The sequence below is a fragment of the Macaca fascicularis genome, chromosome 1 (genome assembly GCF_037993035.2).
Source record: "Macaca fascicularis isolate 582-1 chromosome 1, T2T-MFA8v1.1".
Taxonomy (NCBI): Eukaryota; Metazoa; Chordata; class Mammalia; order Primates; family Cercopithecidae; genus Macaca; species Macaca fascicularis.
This window is the reverse complement of record NC_088375.1, coordinates 100,914,867-100,942,865: the sequence shown is the minus strand read 5'-3', so window position 1 is coordinate 100,942,865 and position 27,999 is coordinate 100,914,867. Positions and strand designations below refer to the sequence as shown.

The following is a 27,999-nucleotide window of genomic DNA, read 5'->3' as shown; positions in this document are numbered from 1 at the left end:
TGTCTCTGTCTGCCAGGGTCTCCGGCTGTCCCAGACGGGCTGGTGTGGGCTTGGGATCCTCCTGGTGACCTCTCCCGCTAAGGTCCCTCAGCCACTCTGCCCCAAGATGGGCCGTGGGGTGAGTATCCCTAAAGAGCAGGGGTCACACTCTGGAGGGTGAGGGAGGCTGCCGAGGAAGGATGAAGTGAGAATGGGATGTGGAAGGAGAGGGAGAGAGAAGCTGAGTGGGATACTTGGAACTTGAAACTAACAGTCTCCAAACTACCAATGCGTGTACAGATCCCACGGCGGTCACATACCCTAGTGCTCTCCTCTCCTCTGCCTGCCCCTGGCCCCCTGCCCACAGTTAGACCCACAGCCCACCACACACACCCCTTCCATCTCTCCCTCCACCCCACTCCCACATCTCTAGCCCTTCCCTGCGGCAGTCCTTCCTCTCACTGCATCTCCCGGCCTCCCAGCTGAAAGGATGTTTGGCACCGCGAGTCCTCGTCTTTGCCACCCCCTGAAAATACCCATTCCTCTGGGAGTCGTAGCCTGAGAGGTTGGGGGTCCATTTTGAGCTTAGAGAGGGGCAGTGGAGCATCCGGCTCCCAGAGTCACCAAGCAGTTCCGGACACCAGTTCCAGGGGCCCTGAGTGCCAAGGACAGCTGGGCGGGGTGTGGGGAGGAAGAGCAATGCGCCCCAGCCCCTACCCCAGCACCCCTCCGGATGTCCCGAGCAGCATTGTCCGTGGGCTCCAAGCCATGGGCTTTGAGGACTTTCCCAAAGGCTGATGACAGTGACCCCCCCAGTCCACCCGTCCATGGCATTCTGCAGCAATGGCTACACCAAAGGGAAGATTAACAACCTCAATGGGGCGGGCAGGGAGAGGGCTTTGAATTCTTGGAAGTGAAATTCCCATATGGAGAAGAGTGGCCCAGTCCCTTTACATGCTGTGCCTGGCTGCTTTCCTTTTGTGGAATACTGGCAAAAGAGGACACAGAGGGAAAGGGCATGCTGAGGAACAGGAGGGTGTGAGGAAGACTGTGCCTAGGGGGAGCCATGGGTGTTTCTGGGCCCAGGAGGAGTCAGGCAAGGACGTGTTATTGCACCGAGTTGAACAGCTGGGAAATCTTGAGCCTGGACACCAGGGTTCCTGAGCTAGAGTGGGAGCCATAAATAGAATCAGAGTGCATGCATGTATCTGCATGTCTGTGTCTGTGTGTGTGTGAGTGTGTGTGTGTCCTGACCACGTGTTCTCCATAGGCGGGGAGTCCTGCAGTTACTCATGGATGAGTGTACCTGTGTTTGTGTCTCAGCAGGCAAATTTGTAAATGTACAAGCCTTCAAGCCTGCACAAGCATAAATGTCACTGTGTGGGGTGCTTGAGAGTCTGTGAGCCTGCCCTTAGGAGCTGTGAGGTATGGGTTTCACGGAGGAAGAGGTCATAGCTGCGGGAAGATACACAGTCTTGGGACCTTCAGCTGCATCTTGACATCTCTGGCTCCCCATGGAAAGGGCATCCCCAGCTGAGATGCAGGACCTCTGAGAAGAGGCAGGGGTTAAAGGATCAGATAAGCCCTTCACTTCCCCCATCCAAGTGAAGAGAGAAGGAGGGAAGGTAGCCCCCTACCCTGCTCCATCTCAGAGCAAGGTAGACCCAGCTCAGGAGGTCCTGCTTAGGAGGTAATGAGACCTCAACTTTTCCAGTCTATCTTTTTCCCCTAGAACCCCAAAACTCCCCTTAATCACCATCCTCAGTTGCTGTGGGTGATGCAATAACAAGATGAGGAGCAGGTCTAGGCTGTTTAAATTAACAGTCTGGGTGAGGTGGGGGTACTTAGGACCTGGAGCTTAGAGTTCAACCTACCAGAGACCCCTGAAGAGGGAAAGCATCTGCTACCCACAACCTGTTCTAGGGATGATTTTGCCTCCAATCCCTTCTCCCCTGCATCTCCACTGCAGAGGCAGTCTTAACTGTCCCCCCATTACCCAGTGGCTGTGAAGGGCAGCGTGGGAGCTGGGGGAAGGGACGACACTGGTGGGAGGGAGCGCAGCCTGCTCCAGCTGCCACCGAGAGGCTGAGATGGGGGGAGCGTTGGCGGATTCCCAGCTGCCCCCACTCTGTCCCAGCCTCTGGCTTTCTCAAAAAGGACTCTCTGTTCTCCTTCAGCATTCAAGACCTAGAGAGGAGGACTTGTGGTTGGGGGAGGGAGGAGCAGAGGGAGGTTGGGGGGGTCCTTGCTTCCTCTCTTTCTTTCTTGCCTGGGCAGCCGCTGGCCCCAAATCTCTGCAGGTTCCTGGCTGCAGAGCCTGAGATCCTTGCCAGGACAGAAGGAGGGGGAAGGGGCAGTGTGTCCCAAGTTTTCAGCCTGCCGGAAAACCGGGCAGGAGCTTGGGGAAAGCAGGCACTGCATGGAGCTGCTTAGCTCAGCCACAATCCAGCATGCCAAAGTGCATGGACCAGCAAGTTTTTAAAAAGCATGCATTTGATTCCAATTTTGTGAAATTTATTTTGCATCTGAATATACAGAAATTCCTCTGCACCCTGCTCCTCTACCCACAGACCCAGCGCTGCTCCTCTGTGTATGCCCAGGCCCTCTTCTGTCCCTGAAGTTCCTGAGGGTCACACTGAAGCTCAACCAGCCTGATCTCTTGCCTCTGGTCCTTTGATTGCATTTCATCCTTTTCTCAGCTCTGTCCCACCACAGACAGTTAGTGAATCTAAAGCACTTCAATCCATTCAATTAAATGAATCCTCTTAGGTCACCCAGGAAAGGGAGAGGTAGAACCATTCAAAAGCCTCTCCCCATCCCTTCCATTGGGCTGCTCGGTCTCCCCAAGAAGATCAGGCTTTAGGAAGCCAAAATTATGCCAGATTCACAGATGCTTCAGGTGGAGACAAATGCACAATTTGACTGGTCACCTTTTCTGAGAAGAGCACTTCTGAGCAACACAGCCTCTAAAAGCTCATATCCTTTTAAATCACTGGTATCTTGGGACCAACAGTGTTGACTTCTCCCTGCATTCCCCACCCCTACCCTTGCTTCTGATTGTACTGGTTAGACTTCTACCTCTTTAGATGCTGAATTGGTGACCTCTTATGAACAAGACAACTGCCACACTTCTGGGATTGCTCCTGACTCTGATAAGTAAAAAATGCATTACCCTGGAGCACAAAAGACTTAGGGCAGTGAAGCTCTTCCATATGATACCACAATGGTGGATACACGTAACTATACATTTGTCCAAACCCATAGAATGTACACTAAGAGTGAACTCAAACTTAAACTCTGGGCTTTGGACCATAAAGATGTGTCAATGCAGGTTCATGATTGCAACAAATGTACCACTCTGATGCAGGGTGTTGATAGTGGGTGAGGCTGTGCATGTGTGGGGGCAGGAGATATATAAGAACTTTCTCTACTTCCCACTCAATTTTGCTGTGAACCAAAAACTTGCTCCAAAAAAGTATATTTTTTAAAAAGCAAACAAAACCCCCAAAACTCCATTATCCTGCAAAAAAAAAAAAAAAAGAAGAAGAAGAAGAAAAAAAAAGGGCAAACACCTTGGCTGTGGATCCTACCCAGGTATCCACTCTTCATGGGAAACAAAAATTACATCATAGTGTGGGAAAGCTAATTCCTGAAAGCCTAGTGCAGACTTTGCAGAATCCAGTGGAGAAACAGGCACCAGGTGGAAACTGAGAAGCCCCTCTATGACAAGGACTCTATTTCCTGAGGGAAGTGGGAGGAGAGAAGACTGGGGCAGAAGAGGAAGAAGGTACCTTTTTGGGAACTTTTCATGGCTGCCCAGGCCTTCCTCAGCCTCTATCCTATTCTCTCACCCCAAGAGGGCCTCCTCTTAGAAGGAAAGATTTCCCACCCTCTCCCCCAGAAGTTCCCTGTGAGACCCTGGAAGGCTGGTGGTGGTGAGCCCACAGGCCCTGGAGTGGAAGGGAAATCAGGAGCCTCATAAGGCTACAATTAAAATGTCCATCTGGTCAGGCGCTGTGACTCACACCTATAATCCCAGCATTCTGGGAGGCTGAGGTGGGAGGATCACCTGAGCCTAGGCAATATAGTGAGACCTTATATCTAAAAAAAAAAAAAAAGAAAAAGAAAGAAAGAAAATTGTTTTAAATTAGTTGAGTGTGGTGGTGCATGCTTGCGGCCCCAGCTACTTGAGAGGCTGAGGTGGGAGAATTGCTTGAGCCCTAGAAGCGGAGAGTGCAGTAAGCTGAAAATGTACACCGCGTTCCATCCTGGGTGACAGAGTGAGACCCTGTCTCAAGGGAAAAAAAAAGTCCCTCTGATTCACCAGATAACCCAGGAATGTCTAGACTTAAAAGCTATATAAATTGTAGTTTTAGATTTATTCTCAGATACAATTTCTTTTGTTTTGGGACAAATGGGGCTCAGTTCCCATGTTACCCAATTGTGCTTTGAGGGGTCCAGTCCTTTGAGTTGCCTCCTGTCTAGTAACGGGCAGGCCTGCCCAGCAGGATGGAGAGGGCTCCCAGCACACCCCCTGTCTCCACTTCCTGGGCATTACCTGACTCTCCAGCTACTGCCTCCTCTCAGTCCATCAGGCCTGCTCTTTCCACGCCTACCATTCCACCACCAGACCTTCTCTTCTGGACACGTTCCTGCCTAACCCCCTGGCTCCCCTAAGACTCTTACTCCCCCAACTTCCTGAGTATTTCTAGCCCTCTCTAAGTAAAATTGCCATGGTGTTGGGCTAAGACATTCCTACAGAGTGATTCTACTCCCTCGACAATCCCCCACAAAACCCTGTCCACTCCCTTCCAAAATTTTCCCAAATAGTGTAGGATACAGGTTTTCAAAAGTTTTGTTTTGTTTTGTATTTAGCAGCAGGGTCCTTTCAGCGAACAAAATCTTAGCAGACACCCAAGCATTAAACAGCTCAAGTGGTGCTTTTCAGTCCTGAGCCCCTCACCCTTCTCTGAAACTCACATGGGAGCCCCTGGTTCTGCCAATAGTCTACAAACTGAGGGCCTAGGGTCCCTCACCCTCCATCCCCCCGGTCTCCCCAAAGGCAGCCACTGTTTTTGAACCCACCACCCCCACTGCCTGGGCTCCCTGGCTAAGTGGTGGGAATGGAGGCTCCAGCCCCTCTCTTCCCTGACCCTCTGGCTCTCCCTTCCTCCCGCAGGCCGGCCGTGAGTACTCACCTGCCGCCACCACGGCAGAGAATGGGGGCGGCAAGAAGAAACAGAAGGAGAAGGAACTGGATGAGCTGAAGAAGGAGGTGGCAATGGTGAGGGAACTGCTGGGCCGTGGAGGAGGGGCCCCATGCTGGGAGAGCTGTCCCTGCAGCCCTCAGAGGCTCAGAGAAACTCCGTGTCCCCCCATGCTGCTCACCTCACCCCTGCGCCCTGCAGTGCCCTCATATGCATCTTAGATACCTCCTCCCCAAAATAACTCGCCCTCCCTTCCCTTCCCCAGGATGACCACAAGCTGTCCTTGGATGAGCTGGGCCGCAAATACCAAGTGGACCTGTCCAAGGTGAGTGGAGGAGCTTCTAGGGAAGGAACAAAAGAGGCAAGGAAACCATGCAGCATCAAGGTGGCAGGAGCCTTAAAACTGTAATCCAGCCTTCTTTACAGATGAGGAAACTGAGGCCCAGAAATAAGGGACTGGCCCGAGGTCATGTGGCTAGTTGGTGGCACAGACAGAACTAAAATCTGGATCCCCTGCATCCTTGCCCAAAGCTCTCTCCCTGTATGCCCTAGAAGCCAGGACTCCCTATGACCGAGACCCCAGAGGGCCTCCAGGCAGGGCCCTTCCCTATACCCCAAGCAACTTCAGTTGCACACAGCCTTCCACAGAGCTGACAGCTGACGCACATGGGCTGACAGCCCATTCCTGTGGTTACAGTGATTTGCTGGGCCCCTGCTACATGTGTGACATTGTGATAGATGCGTTACATACATTTCTCTAATCTTTACAACAACCCTTTGAGATAGATATTGCAGACCTGTTTATTAAACAAAGGAGATGCAGAGAGGGAGAGTAACTTCCCAAGGTCACGTGAACAGTAACTGGTACAATCAATTGCTAAGCCCTTCAATTAAAAATTTGTTTAAAAATCATTAATCAAAAAATGCTGGGTGTGGTGGCTCATGCCTATAATTCTAGCACTTTGAGGGGCCGAGGCAGGCAGATCACTAGAGGTCAGCAGTTTGAGACCAGCCTGGGCAACATGGCGAAACCCCATCTCCACTAAAAATACAAAAATTAACTGGGCACACTGATGGGCACCTGTAATCCCAGCTACTCGGGAGGCTGAAGCAGGAGAATCGCTTGAACCCAGGAGGCGGAGGTTTCAGTGAGCCGAGATCGTACTCCAGACTGGGCGACAGAGTGAGACTCCATCTCAAAACAAACAAACAAACAAAAATTTAGTGGATGTATATCTCCTTTATGGGCCTTCCCTGCCTGCTCTGTCTAAAATTCTATGCCCCTATTCCTTTACCTTACTTTATTTTCCTTAGTAACGCTTTTCACTATCTGGCACTAATATATTTGTTTATTGTGTGTCACCTCTCCAGATCATAAGCTCCTCAAGGGCAGGGACTTTGTTGGTTTTGTCCATCTCTGCATCCCCAGGGTGACAATTGTGCCCGGCAGTGGATACACATTTATTAAATGAATGAATGAATGAATGAAAAAAAAAAAAGAAATGGTCCCTGCTTTAAAGGAGCTCAAAGTCTAGTAGCAGAAAAAATGCAGTCATAGGATTCCAACGCAATATGGTGAGTGCAGCTCTAGAATCAAGTATAGAACACCATGGGGAACCAGAAAGAAGCATCTGAACCAGCCTGGGGCTGAGGGAATAGGGCCAGGCGAGGCTTTCTGTGGAAAGTGTCAGGTGATTGCCAAAGTTGTGTGACACTGACACACACCAGGGTGTGGAAGTGCCCACCTGTAGTCCCAGCTACTTGAGAGGCTGAGGTGGAAGGATTGCTTGAGCCCAGGGTTCGAGGCTGCAGTGAGCTATAATTGCACCACTGCACTCCAGCCTGGGCAACACAGCAAGAACCCATCTCTTAAAAAAATCTAGGACTCTCCTAGAATCCTTGATAAAACAATCTGAAGGAAGAGAGATGGGGGAAAAAACAATTGAGGTGTCTTTCCAGGGAGCTTATCCAGACTGCCTCCAGGGGAGATGTTATGGTCCTAACCATAGGTGTTGTCTCAATCCAATAAAATTAGGGGTGGAGCCCAGTCAAACCCTTCTCAGCCCTCAAGCCCTCCAAGTTGCATCACAAATGCCACCTCCTCCATGTGGTCTCTCCTGATGGTCCCCCACCCCTTCCAACCAGGTGGGACTTTCCACCTGGGCATTCTTCCCATGCCCGGGAGCTGAAGGGGTGGGCATGGTGAGGGGCTGGATTGCTCCGGATGCGTGCCCCTACGCCTCTCCTTGCTCCCTCAGGGCCTCACCAACCAGCGGGCTCAGGACATTCTGGCTCGAGATGGGCCCAATGCCCTAACGCCACCTCCCACAACCCCTGAGTGGGTCAAGTTCTGCCGTCAGCTTTTCGGAGGGTTCTCCATCCTGCTGTGGATTGGGGCCATCCTCTGCTTCCTGGCCTACGGCATCCAGGCTGCCATGGAGGATGAACCATCCAACGACAATGTGAGCCCACACGCCTGAGCCCTGGAACAGCCCGTGATTGTCCTCTAATCCTGAATCCCCAACATAGTTGGGGGGTGGGCAGGAAACAGGGCCCTCACATCACAGTCCTACAGATGCCCCCGCACCTTGGGCTGGAAAGGGGTGAGGCTTCTATACGTATTTGTAAAGCACTCCCCCCACACAGCACACGCACATTCACATACTCATTAATTAATGAAACAATCTCTCCCTGTTCCTCCTCACTTAAGGGAGCCTGTCTGTATGCCTGGGTCTTCATCCGCTAGCAAAATCCCAACCCTGGGAACATCCTAAGACTTTCCCTCCTGTTTCTAGTCTTAGCAGGCTTGAGGTTGGCAGATCAAGGGGGAGGTTAGTGAGAAGGGCTTTCCTCTACCATCATCACCCTCAGTCACAGACAAAGGTATGGGCTCTCATCTTGGATGGCACTGCCTGCTCATCCCAAGTGGCAGCTGCCCCTTTAGGGTTGGGGGGAAGGTCAGGTCCCTGAAACTCTTTCTCCTTACCAGCTATATCTGGGTGTGGTGCTGGCAGCTGTGGTCATTGTCACTGGCTGCTTCTCCTACTACCAGGAGGCCAAAAGCTCCAAGATCATGGATTCCTTCAAGAACATGGTACCTCAGGTAAGATGGCAGGGCTGGGCTCTGGGCTAGGGTGTAAAGTTTTGGCAAGAGTCCAGCTCATCTTCTGTCAACTCCTGTGCTCTAAGATGGAGATGGGCAGAAAAGATCCTCCAACTTTCCATGCCAGCCCCTAATTTTTCATGGGGCTTCTCCTTCTGCTTGGCTGGCGGGGAGGCCAGCAGGAGAATAAGGCAGGGGCAGAGACAAGCATTTCATGCGCTGCCTGTGGCTCCCCACAGCAAGCCCTTGTGATCCGGGAGGGAGAGAAGATTCAGATCAATGCAGAGGAAGTGGTGGTGGGAGACCTGGTGGAGGTGAAGGGCGGAGACCGCGTCCCTGCTGACCTCCGGATCATCTCTTCTCATGGCTGTAAGGTGAGGAGGTCATACCGGAGCAGGCACTTGAGTCTAAGGAGCAGGCTGTGTGCACAGCCGAGAGGGGTCCAGTGAGGTTTAAAGGTGGAGAGACCCAGGTCCAAATGTCAACACCTTGCCTATGCCCCTGTTAAACCTTCTCTCAGTGTGGGGGGCTTGTGCAGTGCCTCCTTGCATCTGTGTGTTACAAATGCTTTATGCCCCAGGTACTTCTTTGTTGTCCACTTTTTAGCAATCATGTAATGAGTACCAATTATGTGTCAGCTGCTTTATATGTGTTCACATGTGCTATCTGATGTAATTCTGAAAGGGTGGTATAATCATGCAGGGCTGCTGCATGTGGCCACACACATTGCATTCTGAATGACCCCAGGAGGTGCATTTTCATAAACTTCAGTTAGTGGCTCCCCCTGTGGTTGTGCAAGGCAGCGATTCTGTTTACATTCCCCATTTTACAGTTGAGTACGTGGAGGTTCTGTTGGTTAAGCAAGTAACCTAAGGTCACATAAGAAGTCAGGAGGAGTCAGAATTCCAAACCAGAGCAGGGGCAATAGATGAGTAATGCCATAAATATGTGATGAGGGCAAGTGTAACTTTGTTCCTCATGTCATGAAGATTGAATGTGGTTGGAGGTGGTTCAGGAGACAGCTGTGTGCATACAAGTGGCTCTGCCAGTCTGATGACTATGCACCCCTTCCTCCTCAGGTGGATAACTCATCCCTAACAGGAGAGTCGGAGCCCCAGACCCGCTCCCCTGAGTTCACCCATGAGAACCCCCTGGAAACCCGCAATATCTGTTTCTTCTCCACCAACTGTGTTGAAGGTGAGAAGCCAGCCTGCACCCCGTAGGAAAGAGTCTGAATCCTAAATCCACGGTCAGGAGGAAGGGCTCTGGTAGTACTTATCTGGCAAAAGCTCTGCCATTGGTGGCGCAATTGAGGAGTCAGGAGGCCCTGAATATTATGGAAACACCCTCCAGAAAGCAGGGTATTGGCTGGGGGCAGCCTGACTCCATGGGAAATATGTCTCCCTTCCGCAGGGAGATCTCTGTTCTGTCCACCCCAAGGACTGAGTGGATTCCAAAGCTTTCAGGTATCGGGTTAAGAACCCCTTACACATGCGCGCACACAGATGCACATACACTCAGAACCAACCTGGATTCTTAGGAGTCTTTGGATTTGATTGATGCTTCGATTCCTTGTGGTTCTGGGCCTAGCTTCCTCCTTCTCTAACCTTTGCTTTGACCAGAGCCCCAGGGTGTGGGAGTGCCAGGAAGGCATTCCGGCCTGGTGACCACTTGGCCCCTACTTCAGGCTGCTTCTAAACCTTTGTTACACCAAAAGACATGTTTCACCATGCACAGACTATCCAGTTTGCCCCATCCCTGTTCTGGGTTCTAGAGATAAACAAAGGTCAATAAGAACTCCCAGAGCTGCCATCACTTAACGGCAGGGGTCCAAGCACAACTGAAACCTGTGTCCTCTGTGGTCAAGCCAGTGAGCAGAGTCAGGGCTGACTCAGAGAAGGAGTAGGAGGAAAAAGACAGAAAGAGGCCTCAGTAGACCAATGGCCTCTGAAAATAGGGCAAAGGAGGCCTCATATCCCAATCCACACTTCCCCTATCCATTACTCATTTCTCCTCAGTATATTATGTTTGTCTGGATTTTTTTTTCCCCTCCTTCCACAAGTTGGAACCACAGTCACTGCCTGGAATCCACGAGGGATTGGTTCCAGGACTCCCTTGGTTACCAAAATCCGAGGATGCTCAAGCCCCTGATATGAAATGGCATAATATTTGCATATGACCTGCGCACATCCTCCCATATACTTTAAATCACCTCTAGATTACTTATAATACTGAGTGCAATGAAATTTTTATACTGTTTTCATTTTAAATTTGTATTATTTATTGTTGCATTGTTATTTTTATTTAGCTCCAAATATTTTCCATCTGAGATTGGTTGAATCTGTGAACGTGGAATCTGTGAATACGGAGAGCCAACTGTACAAATCAAAATCACCACACATTACATTTCCTAAGTTTTTTTTTGTTTTGCTTTTGAGACAGGATCTTGCTTTGTCACCCAGACTGGAGTGCAGTGGTGCGATCGCAGCTCACTGCAGCCTTGACCTCCCAGGCTCAAGCGATCTCCCACCTCAGCCTCCAGAGTAGTTGGGACTACAGGCGTGTAACACCACACCCAGCTAATATATATATATATATATGTTAGATATGGGGTCTCACTATGTTACCCAGGCTGACCTCAAACTCCTGGGCTCAAGTGATCCTCCTACCTCAGTCTCCCAAAGTGCTGGGATTACAGGCGTGAGCCACTGAGCCTGGCCAAATTTCCTAAATTTTTAATGCACTGAGATTTTGAAATTTACATTTCCCACAATTGATTTATTCAGAAATGCCTAGTAATATATTCCTATTGCTTACTCTGCGATTGGCTTTGAAAAGCAGAAAGGAAATAAATGAGATATTTGTTGGGCACCCACTATGTTCCAGGCACTGGTCTAAGTATATTAGAGCATGATCTCATCTAAATATCAAAACAACACCTAGATAGGAATTCAAGCAAGGATTCAAACCCAAATTTGGCTGGCTCCAATGTGCCTGCTTTCTTCAATACACCACCCTTCCTTCCTGGAAGACCCCTGTGATGTCACACAAGGGTTAGCAATTGCCTGACTTCCTCTATAGAGATTCATGCCTAATGTTGAGAAAGAAAAATCTTAAGACTGATTGGAAAATCCATAATGAGTACTTTACTTTGTGTCCATAATACACTTTTGGATGGTATCAAGTATGGGATTGATTTTACCAAAATGCCACAGGCAATTTTTATTTATTGAATTTCCTCTATTTGACCTTTGAGATTATTTGCAAGCTTCTCCCCAGGCTCAAGTACAAGAGAAAATAGTTTGCTATTGTATTGATTCTGGGATTGGCGATCTATCCAGGGAAAGGAAGGTCAAGTGGGGACAATCTACTGAAAGTGGCCTCCAGATCTGCGGCTTGGGCTCATCTACCCTGTGATGGTTTTCCTTGCTCAGGAAATAGGATGGGACTGCAGTCCCTGGGAGCCACAAGGCACCCAACCTGATGTCCTACCATGTTGCAGGCACTGCCAGGGGCATTGTGATTGCCACAGGCGACCGGACCGTGATGGGCCGCATAGCCACTCTCGCCTCAGGCCTAGAGGTTGGGCGGACACCCATAGCCATGGAGATTGAACACTTCATCCAGCTGATCACAGGGGTCGCTGTATTCCTGGGGGTCTCCTTCTTCGTGCTCTCCCTCATCCTGGGCTACAGTTGGCTGGAGGCAGTCATCTTCCTCATCGGCATCATCGTGGCCAATGTGCCCGAGGGGCTTCTGGCCACTGTCACTGTGAGTGGGTCAGGCTGAGGTGCCATCAGGGGAGGGTCCCACTACTCTTTCCTCGAAGTGATAGAGGCACAGTTGTTTGTAGCTTCTCAGTACTTTTTTTCCCCTAGAGTCACATATTGGATGCGATACTCAGAGATCACTTAATACATGGCTCAGAGTTTGAGTTGAGAAATCTCAGGTGGGGCTATACTTGGGCACTCAATTTCTCTTTTTTTGAGCTTGTCACGGTTACTTTTTCTCACGATCTGCCAGCAGTATGGGTCTCATTCCGGCCAAGTCTCCTGTAGATGCTGTCTCAAAGGTCACTGGTCACTAACCAGCAAATGCAGTGACCTTTTCTCAGCTCTCCTCCCTAACTCTGCTGCTCAAACAGATACTGCTGTCCACCCTCCTAGCACTCTCTCTTTTGTCGATTGCTGTGATGTGTCACTATCCTGGTTCGCTTCTCCTCTGTCCCTTCCTGCTCCCCTTATAGTGATTCTCAGGCCTCAGCTCTCTGTTCTTCCTACACCCTGAGCGAGAGCCAATCTCCTCCCAGTTTCCAGTGTCCCTTCTGTGTGGATGACTCGGACATCCCTTTGCCCAGCTCTGCTCTGGCCCTCTCTGGAGCTCTAGCCAAATGTCTTAAACCCCCTAATGGGCATTTCATCTTAATAGATACTCATGATCTCAACACATCTAAAATTGAACATTCATTATTTATAGCTAAGTCCCACCCATTCAAGTTAGTGGAGTAGAATCAAGGGAGGAGGAGTGGAGCCACGGTCTAGGGTAAGGTTATGGCCATCTCTGGCTCCAGCCTTAACCTTTTTTATTCTCCTCTTTCTCTACCAGGTGTGCCTCACCCTGACAGCCAAGCGCATGGCGAGGAAGAACTGCCTGGTGAAGAACCTGGAGGCAGTGGAGACGCTGGGCTCCACGTCCACCATCTGCTCGGACAAGACGGGCACCCTCACCCAGAACCGCATGACCGTCGCCCACATGTGGTTCGACAACCAAATCCATGAGGCCGACACCACCGAAGATCAGTCTGGTGATTGGGTGCTCCAGAGGGAGTGGAGAGCATTAGAGGACGCTGAGAGCAGTGGCATGGCGGGGTGGGTGGGTGAGATAAAGGCTCTAAAGGGAGCCATGCTCCTGGTTCTCCCTCATTTTCTCCCAGGGGCCACTTTTGACAAACGATCCCCGACTTGGACAGCCCTGTCTCGAATTGCTGGTCTCTGCAACCGTGCCGTCTTCAAGGCAGGACAGGAGAACATCTCTGTGTCTAAGGTAGGAGATCAGGACACACAATAGGTGTGTTTTGGGGATGTCTCCAAAGACCTCTTGCTGGCCCCAGCTTTCCTTCTCACATGCTGTGGCTGCGTTAGGGATTTCAGTGCCCCCTTCACCTGATCCTCCACTCCCTTCCCTCCCACGCTGACACTGAATTCTGGTCTCTTCTGGCAGCGGGATACAGCTGGTGACGCCTCCGAGTCAGCTCTGCTCAAGTGCATCGAGCTGTCCTGTGGCTCAGTGAGGAAGATGAGAGACAGAAACCCCAAGGTGGCAGAGATTCCTTTCAACTCAACCAACAAGTACCAGGTCTGCTTGGGTTGCCAGGACAGAGGAAGAGAGAGGGATAGAAATAGGTGAGGGTAGACAAAGCCAAGGGGAATCATCACTAGGAGGAGTGGGGGTGTCTGAAGGTCACGTTCCCTCCCCCTGCCAATCTCCCCAGGACAGCTCATATGACTGCATGTCTGGTTGCAAGTAGACCCAGCTCCCAAACTTTACTCCATCCCTTACTACAATCTGTCACTCTCTCAACTCTTCTTCCCATAGCTCCCCATCCTCTGGCCTAGCCTTCCAACTCTTCTACCCCAGTCAGTGAAACCATAATTCTGTAATTCCTTTATGGTGCCCCTTAGCCTTTAGGCCAAGAATGTAATCTCAGCATTCCACATGATCCGTAGAGGTAAAGCCCCCTGAGGCCAGGTGGTGTTGGGGATGCTGAGGAGGGAGCCGTCCAGCCCCTACCACAGTGCCTGTCTTAAACTGACCTCAATAAATATTTGTTGAATGAATGACCGTCTTACGGAAGTGGCTCTCAGGTTACAAGTGTTGGAACTATGAGGTCAAAACACCTCCCTGCACAAGGAGATTCTCTTTGTTGACAATCTTGGATGGATCCGGGTTACTTTACTAAGGTGGTTTCCTTACCAGCTGCTGCTTTATGCCGCGCTACCAAGACAAGCATGGCCATCTCTGTAACTGCCTGTCGTCTCTCCAGCTGTCCATCCACGAGCGAGAGGACAGCCCCCAGAGCCACGTGCTAGTGATGAAGGGGGCCCCAGAGCGCATCCTGGACCGGTGCTCCACCATCCTGGTGCAGGGCAAGGAGATCCCACTCGACAAGGAGATGCAAGACGCCTTTCAAAATGCCTACATGGAGCTGGGGGGACTGGGGGAGCGTGTGCTGGGTGAGAGGCCAGAAACAGGAGGCCCAGAAGGGGATTCCCAAGCCTCTGCAGCATCCCTGGGATGAGGGACTGTGGGGGTGTCCAGGAAGCCATTCTGTGGCTCTCACTGCTCCCTTCTGCCCCCTTTCAGGGTTCTGTCAACTGAATCTGCCATCTGGAAAGTTTCCTCGGGGCTTCAAATTCGACACGGATGAGCTGAACTTTCCCACGGAGAAGCTTTGCTTTGTGGGGCTCATGTCTATGATTGACCCTCCCCGGGCTGCTGTGCCAGATGCTGTGGGCAAGTGCCGAAGTGCAGGCATCAAGGTACTGGCCTCCCTTCCTCCTCTCCATCCTAGCCTCCCTCATGCCAGAGGTCAAGGAGCTGCAGTGGCTGCTGCCCTGGGGAGGCGCAGGCCACAGTGACCTCCTTCCCACTGACTCATAGAAGAAGCTGTCCATCTGCAAGGAAGGGCCCACCCCTGCCTTGGAGCACTCACCCTCATCCCTTTTGCTCATAGAGGCCGCTCAGAGAGGCCATTGTCCCATGCCCCTCCTGTCCCTCCCTGGAACAGCTCATTGTCCCATCTGCATGTGCATCCTTCCATTCTGATTTGAAGCACAATCTGTCACTCTTATTTTGGAGACCTAGTTGTCCTACTCTTCCCAGCTACTGCCCACCCTCTCTGTCAACTTAGGATGGGATTAGCAGGCTCTTGTATGCTCCCAGTGGCTCAGCCCATAACCCCACAGAATGCCTCCAACTCAAGGTTCTCTTGTTCAACTGCAATTGCTTCTCATTGACAACTCCCTCCTTTGTGCTATGTTTGTTGTTCATTCAACAAATATTTATTATTTACTGTGTGTCAGACACTGTGCAAGGTGCAAACTCTAGCACCTTGCACAGTGTCTGATACACAGTAAACAATTTGTGTCACATGACACATCCAGATGGGTCCAGGTTCTGTGGGTACTGTGCCAGGGAGGACGCATATAAATCATGCACTATTCTAAGCACTAAACCTATATGATTTCATTTAATCTACACAACAACCCTGGGAATAAGCACTAGTATTTTTCCTTTTTTACAGAGAAGGAAACTGAGGCACAAAGTAAAATGCCAAGGCCACACAGCTGGTGTAAGTCATAGAGCCAGTACTTGAACCAAGGCAATCTGCTATTTCTTAACTATCACACCAGGAGACTTGGGGCTGTGTGTATATGTGGTTTCTGAACCCCATAACCACTCTGTCTCCAAGGCAGGCATCATTATCCCTGTTAAGAGTAAAACAAGGCAGGCCGGGCTCGGTGGCTCAAGCCTGTAATCCCAGCACTTTGGGAGGCCGAGACGGGCGGATCACGAGGTCAGGAGATTGAGACCATCCTGGCTAACCCGGTGAAACCCCGTCTCTACTAAAAAATACAAAAAAAACTAGCCGGGTGAGGTGGTGGGCGCCTGTAGTCCCAGCTACTCCGGAGGCTGAGGCAGGAGAATGGCGTAAACCTGGGAGGCGGAGCTTGCAGTGAGCTGAGATCCGGCCACTGCACTCCAGCCTGGGGGACAGAGCGAGACTCTGTCTCAAAAAAAAAAAAAGTAAAACAAGGCTGGGCACAGTGGTTCATGCCTGTAATCCCAGCACTTTGCGGGGCCGAGGCAGGTAGATCACCTGAGGTAAGGAGCCTGAGACCAGCCTGGCCAACATGGTAAAACCCCATCTCTACTAAAAAAAAAAAAAAAAAAGAAAATTAGCCACGTGTGGTGGCAGGCGCCTGTAATCCCAGCTACTTGGGAGGCTGAGGCAGGAGAATCACTTGAACTCAAGAGGCAGAGGTTACAGTGAGCCGAGATTAGGCCACTGCACTCCAGCCTAGGCGACAAGAGCAAGACTCCATCTCAAAAAAAAAAAAAAAAAAAGTAAAACAAATGGAAACTACAAGTGGGTAAGTTGTTTTCCCAAAACAAAACTGCCAGTAAGCGATGGACTGGGACTATGAAGCATGGTCGGCTTGACCGGAAAGCCTGAGCTCCTGCTGCTTGGCCAGTGCCTCTTTCTGTGATCAAAACCATCACGGAGGCCTGGGCAGAGGACCTCTACGGGAAATCAGCTCAGGGAGGTATTAATTCTGCCTCAGAGAACTGGACGATGTTTGACAAAGGGAATGATATTTGAGCTGGGCTTTGGAGGTCAGAGTATTCTGCAAGGCAGCAAGGGAGAGGAAGGCACGTCAAGATCAGAGAACAGTGCGTACCCTGGCGTGACTAGACTGTATGGGGCGTGTGTAGGGCTTGGCAGGGGAGAGGTGGCAAGGAGCACTGGCGGTTGAGACTGGAACGTTGGGTCAGAGTCAGTTGGAAGGACTTGGCTTAAATGCCAGACTTGGGCTTTATCCTGCAGGCCACAGAGAGCCACCAGTGTCACGGGGGAGGCTGAGCTTTTAGGAGACTACCTGGGTTGAGGAGGGACTGAATCTGGGGAAGAACTGGAGTCAGGGAGAGACAGGTTAACAGGCCATTGCCGTAGTTCAGGCAAGGAATGATGACCTGAACTAGGGCAGCAACAAAGGGAGTGGAGAGGAATAGCCATGTTTGAGAAATGTTTTAAGAACTTGGTGACCAAACTGGATATGGAAGGTGAGGAGGATACAGGAGAGAAGGGGACAGGATAATTAGATAGGGCAACATCTAAGGAAGGGAGCAGTTGCAGGCTTGGTGGGGTGGTGGGAGTAGAGAAAAGGAGTTCAATGTTGACTTTAAGCTTGAAGAGTCTATAAGATAGCCCAGGAGAGACAGATGTTCCAGCGAACGTTGGAGTATGGCTTAGAGCTCATGAAAGACAGTCAGGACTGGAGATTTGAATCTCATTAGCGCAAGGGTGCAAACTAAAGGCTTATAGTATATTTTATTATATTGCCCAGGAAGAGCAGACAGGTCAAGTGAAGGGAGGAGAATGAAACCCTGTGCCAAACCAATATTTACGGGCAAGAGGAACCAGTGAGGAGGGGAGAGGGTGGTAGGACCCAATGCCATTTAATCTTCATGACCACCTGGGAGGGCAGGAATCATCTCTGAATTATGCTGAGACCTCAGTGCTTGACTTGCCTGAGGTACTGTAGCTGGAGAAGGTCAGTGTTTAAACTTGAGCCCCTCATTCAACTCCAAAGCCGCTGCTTCTTCCATCCTACTAGGCGGCTGCCCTGAGAAGCTGGGAAAGAGCATGCAGAGGAGTGGAGGGAAACCAGAAATGGAGGAGTGTGTGGAAGCCAGGGGAGGGCAGGGTTTCAAGGAGAGGAGGTCAACAGTGCCAAATGCCTCAGAGGGGTCAAGTAGGATGAGGACAGCAAAGACACTTTCATTTTTCAATTGAGAGGCCCATTTGGCCTTTGGGTGGCAGTTTCAGTGAAGTGGTGGGAGCGGAAGAGAAGGCAGTGGGGACTATAGAGGCTTCCTTTTCAGTATTCATGGGACTTGCCCCACAAGCCCACACATGCAAATGTTATCCTAACCCAACTCTGCTCACCTCATGTTTAGAATAGCCGCTTAACCCATCAGATGCCAGCCACCCTCCCCATCCCAACTCCATTCACTCTGCAACAATAGCAATGAACATTATGGTGAAGGCAGGGACCACTGTGCCTTACACCAGGGAAGATGTCAGAGGAGGTGGAGGCAGGAGTGTTGTCTCCATCTTATTCCTGTTCTGTCCATTACATTGCTGCAGTGATCAGTATTTCACACTAAGAACCTCATGTCCTATTTCCAAGCCCCTGTGCATTTGAGCAAATTGTAGGCCCTCTCTAAGTCTTGGTTTCCTCATGTGTAAAACAAAGGAGTTGTTCAAGGGTCCTTCCAGCTCCGACTGCCTTGAAGCCCATGAAATCCAAACTCTAAAATAATCTCCTAAATAATCCCAAAGATTTGAGGCTTCTCTTTCAGGGGATCCTCATGAACTTGTTACTCTGTTATGGATACTTTCCTGCACTTAAGCAAACTATCTCTCTCTAACCCTCTGAACATAACACAACTTGCCATTATCTTTCTTCCTCACCCACCCACCCAAATTTGCACACACACACACACACACACGAATCCCCACCCTACATACACACACACACACACACCCCCTTCCCCCCACACACAAACAATCCCCACCCCCACCCACAAACACACGTCCCCCCCACACACACACCCCCCAGACACACACACACACACACACACACAGCCCTGCCCCCCCAACACACACACACACACCATTATTTCGGGGCTGGGATCTGCCAGCCCCAGACAACTCACTATCTAGCTTTCTCTCACTTTGGGAGAGGAATAGGAGGGGGATAAACTCTTAATACTGCTTTCCTTTTGTCTCCTCTCCTTCCCACTAGGTGATCATGGTAACCGGGGATCACCCTATCACAGCTAAGGCCATTGCCAAAGGCGTGGGCATCATATCAGAGGGTAACGAGACCGTGGAGGACATTGCAGCCCGGCTCAACATTCCCGTGAGTCAAGTCAACCCCAGGTGAGGCCTCTGCAGGAAGCTCCTGCTCCCCCTATCAACACGTCCTCTTGCACAGAAGGCTTGGGTGTCCCCTGGGGGTATTTGGACAGCATTTCTGGGACCTTTATAGGTCTTACCTCTGACACTACTATGACTGGTTCCTCAGCCCTGAGCTTGTGTCCAGGCTGTGCCACTGAATTCCCGTGTAACCTTGGGGATGTCACATTCCCATCCTGAGCCTCCATTTTCTCACCACAAAATTAGGATACCATCTCCATTGCTGTAGGAGTGGGATGTGAGTAAAGAAACTAGCCCAGGGCCTAGCAAACTGCACTTACGACTGCAATGATCCCATGGTGAGGATTTAGAGTCCCATTCTCAAAGAGAAATGGGGGAAGTGAGTACTGAGGAGAGGAGAACTGAAGCAACAGGGGAAGCAGGCTCAGCAGGGAGCTTGCAGGCCGTGGTGGTGAGGAGAGGCAGGGGGCAGGAGGGGCTGGTACAGGTGCCAGGGGTCAGCTGTCCCTGCCCCCACCCACCCTCCAGAGAAGCCAAGGCGTGCGTGGTGCACGGCTCTGACCTGAAGGACATGACATCGGAGCAGCTCGATGAGATCCTCAAGAACCACACAGAGATTGTCTTTGCTCGGACGTCTCCCCAGCAGAAGCTCATTATTGTGGAGGGATGTCAGAGGCAGGTGAGCACAGTCATGGGAGGCAGATGACAGGCAGGAACCAGGGAGGCAGGGACAGGGCCAAGACAAACATGGAGTGAGGGGTGAGGGGCCAGGCTTGGGCAGGGGTTTCGTCCTCAAGTGCTGGCTGTCTTCCCTCCAGGGAGCCATTGTGGCCGTGACGGGTGACGGGGTGAACGACTCCCCTGCGCTGAAGAAGGCTGACATTGGCATTGCCATGGGCATCTCTGGCTCTGACGTCTCTAAGCAGGCAGCCGACATGATCCTGCTGGACGACAACTTTGCCTCCATCGTTACGGGGGTGGAGGAGGGTGAGGAGGTTGCATAGGCTGGGATGGTTCGCAGGATACTGAAGCCAGCACCTCTGTTCCCCGTCCCTCTACCCCAGTTGAAGAATCATTCCATGACTCCAGGCAGCCCAGCCTTCTTTAGCTTCCCTCGAACACAAAATCTTCCTCTCTTGGGAAGACCGGCAGCCATGCTTCAGGGGCTGGGGGTGGGGAAGAGTCCCTCTGACCTCCCTGATGCCCTCAGAATCTCCCCACAGGCCGCCTGATCTTCGACAACTTGAAGAAATCCATCGCCTACACCCTGACCAGCAACATCCCGGAGATCACCCCCTTCCTGCTGTTCATCATTGCCAACATCCCCCTGCCTCTGGGCACTGTGACCATCCTCTGCATTGACCTGGGCACGGATATGGTGAGCAGAGGTGGTGGAGGAGGGGACAGGCAAGGCAATCATGATGGCACAGTGGCAGGGGGAAGGGGTGTACTGGGGCAGCGGCCCCAGCTGTGGGGGTTACAGGAGACACGCACAGGCCTGGAAGACAATGGGGTCTGAATACATGCTTTTTTAACTGTGTCAAAGATCTTCACTGTCGAAGATCAATTGCTCCTGTCGTCTCCTACACCCCTTCAAATGCCCTCCCTGCCCCACTTCCTACCCCACACAGGTTCCTGCCATCTCCTTGGCCTATGAGGCAGCTGAGAGTGACATCATGAAGCGGCAGCCGCGAAACTCCCAGACAGACAAGCTGGTGAATGAGAGGCTCATCAGCATGGCCTATGGACAGATCGGTGCGCCAAGCCCTGGGGCTCAGGAGGGAACCCCAACAGGATTCTTTTCCCAGCTTTCAGAGGAATGAGCCCCAAGCAAAATTCCAGGACAGGGGCCAGCTACCCAAGGGTCAGGGACCTCCATCTCTGGCCCTGAGGGGCTGTGCCCCTTCTGCTTCCTGCTCTGACCCTGCCGCTGCCTTTGCCCCTCTACCCACAGGGATGATCCAGGCACTGGGTGGCTTCTTCACCTACTTTGTGATCCTGGCAGAGAACGGTTTCCTGCCATCACGGCTACTGGGAATCCGCCTCGACTGGGATGACCGGACCATGAACGATCTGGAGGACAGCTATGGACAGGAGTGGGTGAGTGACACTGTGTAAGTGCAGTGCGCATGTTTGAAGGTGTGGGGAGCTGAATGCCTGGCAGGAGTGTCCAGTAGTGGCCAATAGGGACTGGGGCTAGGGGTGGATCAGGAGAAACCTTGCTACCTTCTGGTCTTACCCTTTCCTCCGACACTTTCATCTCTCTCTGCCCACCCTCCCTCCAGACCTATGAGCAGCGGAAGGTGGTGGAGTTCACGTGCCACACGGCATTCTTTGCCAGCATCGTGGTGGTGCAGTGGGCTGACCTCATCATCTGCAAGACCCGCCGCAACTCAGTCTTCCAGCAGGGCATGAAGTGAGTGCCCGCCCCATGGCACCTGCCCACCCCGGCTCCGGGCACACGCACCAACCCACACAGGCCAGGCTTCCCACTCAGCCCTGGCCCAGAGTTGTAAGGAGGGCGTCAGATTTTAATCTTCCATCTGTATATCCATAGATAGGCTTCATATGGAAGAGAGAAGCCATGCTTCAAGCTCCTAATTTTGCATTTTGTTATCGTCTCTCTCCACCTTCCTTCTCTCCCCCCCTCCCTCCCCCCTCCCTTCTTTCCCCCATCTCCTACTTGAGTGCCACCTGTTCCTATCCTTTGCCCATCCCCAAATTCAGTGTCTTTTATGCCCACCCCTGGCTTTCCGCAGGCAGCCTAGTTTATAGCACTTGCACTGTGGTTCTGGAGGCCACACGCTGCCGAGGATCCAGTTCAGTGCCTTCTTGCAGTGTGAGTCACAACGTGCCGGGCACTGTGCTAAGTGCCTAACACATTGTTTAGCCTCACAATAGCTCTATGAGGTGGGTATTACTGTTTACATTTCATGAATAAGAGGCCCCAGACAGGTTAAATGATGTGTCCAAGGTCACCAAGATGGTAAGGGTTCACCAGACCTGTCTCTAAAGCCCAGCCCTGGCTACTACCCAACATTTCTGTGCTCACACTGTCTGGCACTGTTTGGAACTCAATAATGACTGTGATTCTAGCATGGGTGGTGGTTGAGCGCTGAAGGTTTCATGCTGGTTTCTTTTATTTTCTCCTACCATAAACAATGGCCACAATTCTTCACATGAGCTTGTCACAGTTTCTTAGTTTGGGGCTGGGGAGGGTGGGGAGAAGATGCCAAAGTGAAGTTAATAACATTTAAGGTCCAAGGGAGAACAAAGTGAAAAGCCTGTTAGATAAATAAAGGTAATATGAAGGAAGGAGATTCCAGTAAGCTAAAAATACTAATGGGAAAAAATGCAGTTTGAGGAGAACAAGGAGCAGAGATTCTTAAGAAATTGGGTACAGTTCTGGAACCTGGGACTTGCTATGCACTGCGTGGACAACACAGGAAGATGCGAACGTGGCCACACTGGCTACATCCAGCCCATCTTAGAGGCAGATGGGAAAAATAGCAAATGAAAGTCTGGCTGGGTACAGAGGAAGAGTACTAATACCACTGCAGGCCTCACCTTAGGTCCCTGGGCCACTGGGGATCCTCAGAGATACTATTTGCCTTATTTTGAAAAGATTTATGAAAATAAAGCACCCACCTATGAGAAGGCAACCAGGCTTACTAATGTGCCATTCTTAGGCAAAAGCCAAGAGCACATATCATGAAGTAGTGATCGAATGCTGATCCACAGTTCTGTTTGGAAGCCATGGATAGTTCTAATTAATTTTAAATGGGAAAATGTATTCAATACTTATTCACAAATGTAGCTTGAGAGACAAACAATTAAATGTGGCCTTTACAGAAGAAAATAAGGGGTCTTTAGTGAGTGAAAATTTGGAAATCACTGGCCTGAACCAAAAAGAGGTACGTTGTGTAAGAATACAAAAGATGAAGCAGCAGGGCACAGTGGTTCACACCTGTAATCCCAGCACTTTGGGAGGCCAAGACAGGAGAATCACTTGAGCCCAAGAGTTTGGTACTAGCCTGGGCGCATGGTGAAACTCTATCTCTACAAAAAATACAAAAATTAGCAGGGCATGGTGGCACACACCTGTAATTCCAGCTACTGGAGAGGCTGAGGCAAGAGGATCACTTGAGCCAAGGAGGTGGGGGTTACAGTGAGCTGTGATTGTGCAGCCTGGGCAACAGAGTAAGACTCTGTCTCAAAAAAAAAAAAAAAAAAGGGGGGGGGAATAACAATATGACTAACATTTTCCATGTTTCAGAGCTTTTCACGTGTTATCTCCCTTAATCTTCCCAGCAACCCTATGATAAAAATGTAAAATCTCCATTTTATAGAGAAGGAACATGAGGCTCAGAGAAATTCAACATTGACTGCAACCTAAAACTAGTCAATGGCAGAACTGGGAATAGATACCACCTGTCTGACTGAAGAAACTGCCCTCAGAACCTCTTTATTCTATCCTGCTTTTCAATTCTGATACAGTGAACATATATTAACCACTTATTATGCAGTGAGCATCCCCTTTACATTCTCTGAATTCAATATCTATGATGAAACCACCACCAGGAACTGTGGGAGATGCTGAGACGGTAGAAGACATACATGGGCCCTGCACTGAAGGAGCTTTCAAGCATCTTGCTCGGGAGACGACACTTTCACGGGCCCTATGCCTGGAGCAATAACAAGATCATGAGACAGGCCCCATGTTGACCACCGTGTCTCCAGTACAGAACACATCACCCAACACCTAGAAACAATTATTTAATGAATGAATATACGTGCAATAGACAACATTCGGAAGTAAACTCAGTAAGCGGAAAAACAACATCTTCCTTTGGTTACATAAAGCGTGAGAAGAGGATGTTGGAAGAAGACATGGGACTATGTCATTTAGAATTCTCTCTCATCTTTCCCTTGCACCCCAGGGGTATCCCAGGATCTCTGCCTCCTTGATCCCCCTTCACCTGCTACCCTCCTTTCTTTGCCTTTCAGGAACAAGATCCTGATTTTTGGGCTCCTGGAGGAGACGGCGTTGGCTGCCTTTCTCTCTTACTGCCCAGGCATGGGTGTAGCCCTCCGCATGTACCCGCTCAAGTGAGTGTCTCTTTCGGGCAGCCTGAGTAGTCATATAGGGGGCCTTCAGCCTCCTCCAGGATCCAAGTTCTGATCGGTTTGAATGCTCCTTTATGTGATGGCCGCCAAGCCGACCTCTGATGCTCCTGACACTCTCCTCCATTGCTTTCAGAGTCACCTGGTGGTTCTGCGCCTTCCCCTATAGCCTCCTCATCTTCATCTATGACGAGGTCCGAAAGCTTATCCTGCGGCGGTATCCTGGTGGTAAGCCCCTCCACATCCCCCCCAGCAAAGTGCAAGCCCCTCCACCAGCTCCTCCCTCCAGGACCATACACAGACTCCACTCCCACTATTGGTTCCTGCTCCTGTTCCTCAACACCCTCAGATCCTGGGGTCCCAGGTCCCAGGAGCCCTGACTCTTTCGAACGTGTTGTCTCTGCCCTCTTCCTGTCAGATTCTAAGTCCCGCCTAACTCACAGTTGGTCTCTGAGGCCCTCTACCTTCCACCTGAAACTACAGAACATCAGAATTAGAAGGGCCTTTCCAGGTCACCTAGCCCCACCTCCATATTTTACAGATAGAGGAGGCTCAGAGGTGAATCTGTTCAGGGTCGCAAAGCAAAGAATAGCAGGACTGGTACTAGAACCCAGGCCTCCTGATCCCCATGCATCAACCGACCAGTTACTGGTTTTCCTATAAGCGTTTTTTTATCACTTAGTAGAGGTTAAAATATGGTGGCTTACAAACCAAATACTGTCCAGGAATACTGTTTGGTTTGACCTGTCCCATATTTTGTGTGTGGGGGGAGGAGGGGCGATTAATTGGTCCAGTATAGAAAATTTGGGGTCTTTCACATAAAATCTGAATTCGACTTCTCCTGAAGAATCAGAAGAGCTGTTAACCCCATGTCCACATCTCTGCACAGCAATAATGGACAGCTGCTCCCTTAGACTCTCATTCGTTACCTGAAGAGGCCCTGTGGCGCTTGCATTTTCACCCCCGACCTACTCTGCCCCAGCCTCCACTGTGCTAAATACAAGTCTCCCCTAAAGGCAGGCTCACCCTCCCTTCCTTTGACCTATGGCCCCAGCTCACTGGACCTGCCTCTCCTCCCTTGCACCTTCCTTTTTTTTTTTCTTTTGAGACAGAGTGTCGCTCTGTTGCCTAGCCAGGAGTGTAGAGCAGTGGCGCGATCTTGGCTCACTGTGCAGCCTCTGCCTCCCGGGTTCAAGCAATTATCTTGCCTCAGCCTCCAGAGTAGCTGGGATTGCAGGCACATGCCTCCACGCTCAACTAATTTTTTGTATTTTTAGTAGAGACAGGGTTTCACCGTGTTAGCCAGGAGTCTCGATCTCCACCTGCCTCGACCTCCCAATGTGCTGGGATTACAGGCGTGAGCCACTGCTCCTGGCCTCCTTTCACCTTCCTAAGCCACTTTCCTCAGTGCCCTTCACCAGGCTTCTCCTTCTACCTGGCCTCAGCGACCCAAGCCCCTAGGATATTGATATCTTGCGTTCTCTTAAGTTCACACTGCAATCTCCACTCCCAATCTCTCTAACAGGCTGGGTGGAGAAGGAGACATACTACTGACCCCATTGGAAGAAGAACCAGGCACAGAAAGATGGGGAGCTCTGGAGGTGTTGTGGGGATGGTGATGGAGAGGGATGGAAATAACGGGTGGCGTTGGGTGGCAAGATTTGGGGAGAGATAATGAGGCAACTCAGCAGGCTAAGTTGCGGGGTAAATAAATTGGAGTGATGACCCCATAGACCTAATTGTGAACAATCAGATTAGACACTACGTTAGAGTCCCCCAACCAGATCCTTTTCCATCCCACTCCACTATGTTGTCTATTTTTTTCTGAGGAATTAAGGGTTACCCCACCCTCCCCACTCCCATCCCTTCAATCCCACCTCCTACTGTAATAGATCAGCATCCAAAGGCAGGAACCTGTCTAAACCAGAAGGAAGCCCTCTCAGATCACCCCAGCTTCACTCCACTTCCCACTTCCACCCCCGTTAGCTTCCTGCAGGACTCTGTCCCTGGCTTCCTCTTCAGACCTTGCAATCACAAAAGGTTCTTCGGGTGAGTGCAAGAGCCTGAGGCTGGAAAAGGCTGACTTGTTTCCCAGTCAAGGCTGGTAAGGGACCTGCAGGGAGAGCTGGGCAGACAGGTGGGAGGTGGGGGTAGTGCTGGCTGGAGGAAGGAAACAACAAAGGAAGCGAGGTAGTGCCAATGACAAGACATTTGACGTGTCTTGAGTCTCCAGATAGATGTCATGGACTCCAGCTCTATGTCCTGCCTTTTAGAATACCCCACCGGCAGAACAAACTCAGATCTCATCAGGGTAGCAGCAAAGGCAGGACCAGAAGGCAATCAAGAGCTTCCAGAAATGCCACACCACAGAATTCCCTGCTGACCCTTGGTTAGGGGTCCTCTTGGTCCACAAGGCCCAGATGTCACTCATGTACTTAATAACACCTCACCTTCTGTAATACTAAGTCCTCAGAGCTCCATGCTGTTCTGAGAGGGATGGCCACAAGTTTTTTCCCAACCCCTTCCATTCCCTTTCTCTTCATGCCCATCCCGACGAACCTGCATCATTCCCTGGCACTGCCAAGGCAACCCTAGAAAAGGAGTTCCCTGGCCATTGGCTAGAATCAGGATGGAGAAGTTCCCAGAACCTTCCTGTCTCCCAGGGCAGTGACAAGTATGCTTCCAGGGACAAGCTTAGGTCATGAACATGATCAGAACCTTTGGACAAGAGGAAAAATATTACGAGATTTGCTTTTGCCAGGCGCGGTGGCTCACGCCTGTAATCCCAGCACTTTGGGAGGCTGAGGCAGGTGGATCATGAGGTCAGGAGTTCGAGGCCAGCCTGGCCAACATGATGAAACCCTGTCTCTACTAAAACTACAAAAAAAATTAGCCAGGCATGGTGGCGCACGCCTATAATCCCAGCTACTCAGGAGGCTGAGGCAGGAGAATTGCTTGAACCTGGGAGGCGGAGGTTGTAGTGAGCTGAGATCGTGCCATTGCACTCCAGCCTGGGTGAAAGGGCAAGACTCCATTTCAAAAAAAAAAAATTTTTGCTTTTGACGTCTTAGGTGGCAGGGCTATTCCCTCCAGGCAAATGCCCTTCACACCGACGATCATTGTGCTCACTTTCTCTGGGCTGGAGAGTTGGTTTCAGTTTCCTACAGGAGATACCTTTCTTTCCCTTACTCCCTATCTAACATTTGTGCTCTGCAGGCAGCTTTGCCCATTCTCTAAGCCTGGCTTAGAAGGCCCTGGGAATGTCCTGTAGAGAGAGACCTAGATAAGTCATGCAAGTGAGAGAGACATCTGAGGAAAATGGAAGACCTAAGGCAGACAGGAAGGAAGCACAAAAGACAAGCATTGGGTCAGACCCATAAACCACCTCCCAAATGCTGTCATTTCATTGCACTGGAATTTAGCTTTATCAGAAGCACCTGGAAGTAAGGGAGTCATTGCCTTGGGCCTGGGAATCTAAGTGGGAGACCATATTAATTTGGGTCCGATTAATTGGAGATTACTAACTGTGGACAAAAGTTTATCTTTGCACAATCAAAAATGGCATTTGTTTAGTAAATTAAGAGTATAAACAATATTGCTAGAGGTGGCATGTTTAGTCTACCGAAAACTATACTTTTCAGGCACTTAAGAAATATCCTTTTAGAAGCAGCAAGTGCATGGGCTAATTATCATCAATCTTTATGTTTTTGTTAAAGAAACATCTACAGGATCTTTATCGGTGACCTTTTGTAAGACATTAGTTTGAGGTACTACCTATGTACTTGAAAATAATAAAGTTGCATTTCTTTATGAAAAAAAGAAATCTCTTCCATAATTCAGATTTCTACACTTTATACTTG

The 27,999-nt window shown here is 50.5% G+C and overlaps 1 protein-coding gene across 1 annotated transcript; it reads left to right on the top strand.

The window, feature by feature from the left end:
- The first annotated feature begins 3 nt into the window (after positions 1 to 3).
- Positions 4 to 27,962, top strand: ATP1A2 (ATPase Na+/K+ transporting subunit alpha 2). Its single transcript, XM_005541270.3, has 23 exons — positions 4 to 118; positions 5,159 to 5,263; positions 5,452 to 5,511; positions 7,445 to 7,648; positions 8,176 to 8,289; positions 8,529 to 8,663; positions 9,369 to 9,486; positions 11,792 to 12,060; positions 12,895 to 13,093; positions 13,223 to 13,332; positions 13,510 to 13,644; positions 14,333 to 14,522; positions 14,653 to 14,828; positions 18,882 to 19,018; positions 19,544 to 19,694; positions 19,834 to 20,002; positions 20,239 to 20,393; positions 20,647 to 20,770; positions 20,970 to 21,115; positions 21,301 to 21,431; positions 24,023 to 24,124; positions 24,276 to 24,367; positions 25,665 to 27,962. Exons 1-23 carry the CDS (start codon positions 107 to 109, stop codon positions 25,691 to 25,693), a joined length of 3,063 nt encoding a protein of 1,020 aa, XP_005541327.1. The 5' UTR covers positions 4 to 106; the 3' UTR covers positions 25,694 to 27,962.
- The last annotated feature ends 37 nt before the right edge of the window (positions 27,963 to 27,999 follow it).

What these genes read in the sequence shown, in the direction of transcription:
- ATP1A2 (XM_005541270.3), top strand. An exon ending in CTCCACCAACTGTGTTGAAG is followed by an intron (nt 9,487 to 11,791) that starts GTGAGAAGCCAG and finishes ACCATGTTGCAG; the next exon opens with GCACTGCCAGGGGCATTGTG. An exon ending in AGAACATCTCTGTGTCTAAG is followed by an intron (nt 13,333 to 13,509) that starts GTAGGAGATCAG and finishes CTCTTCTGGCAG; the next exon opens with CGGGATACAGCTGGTGACGC.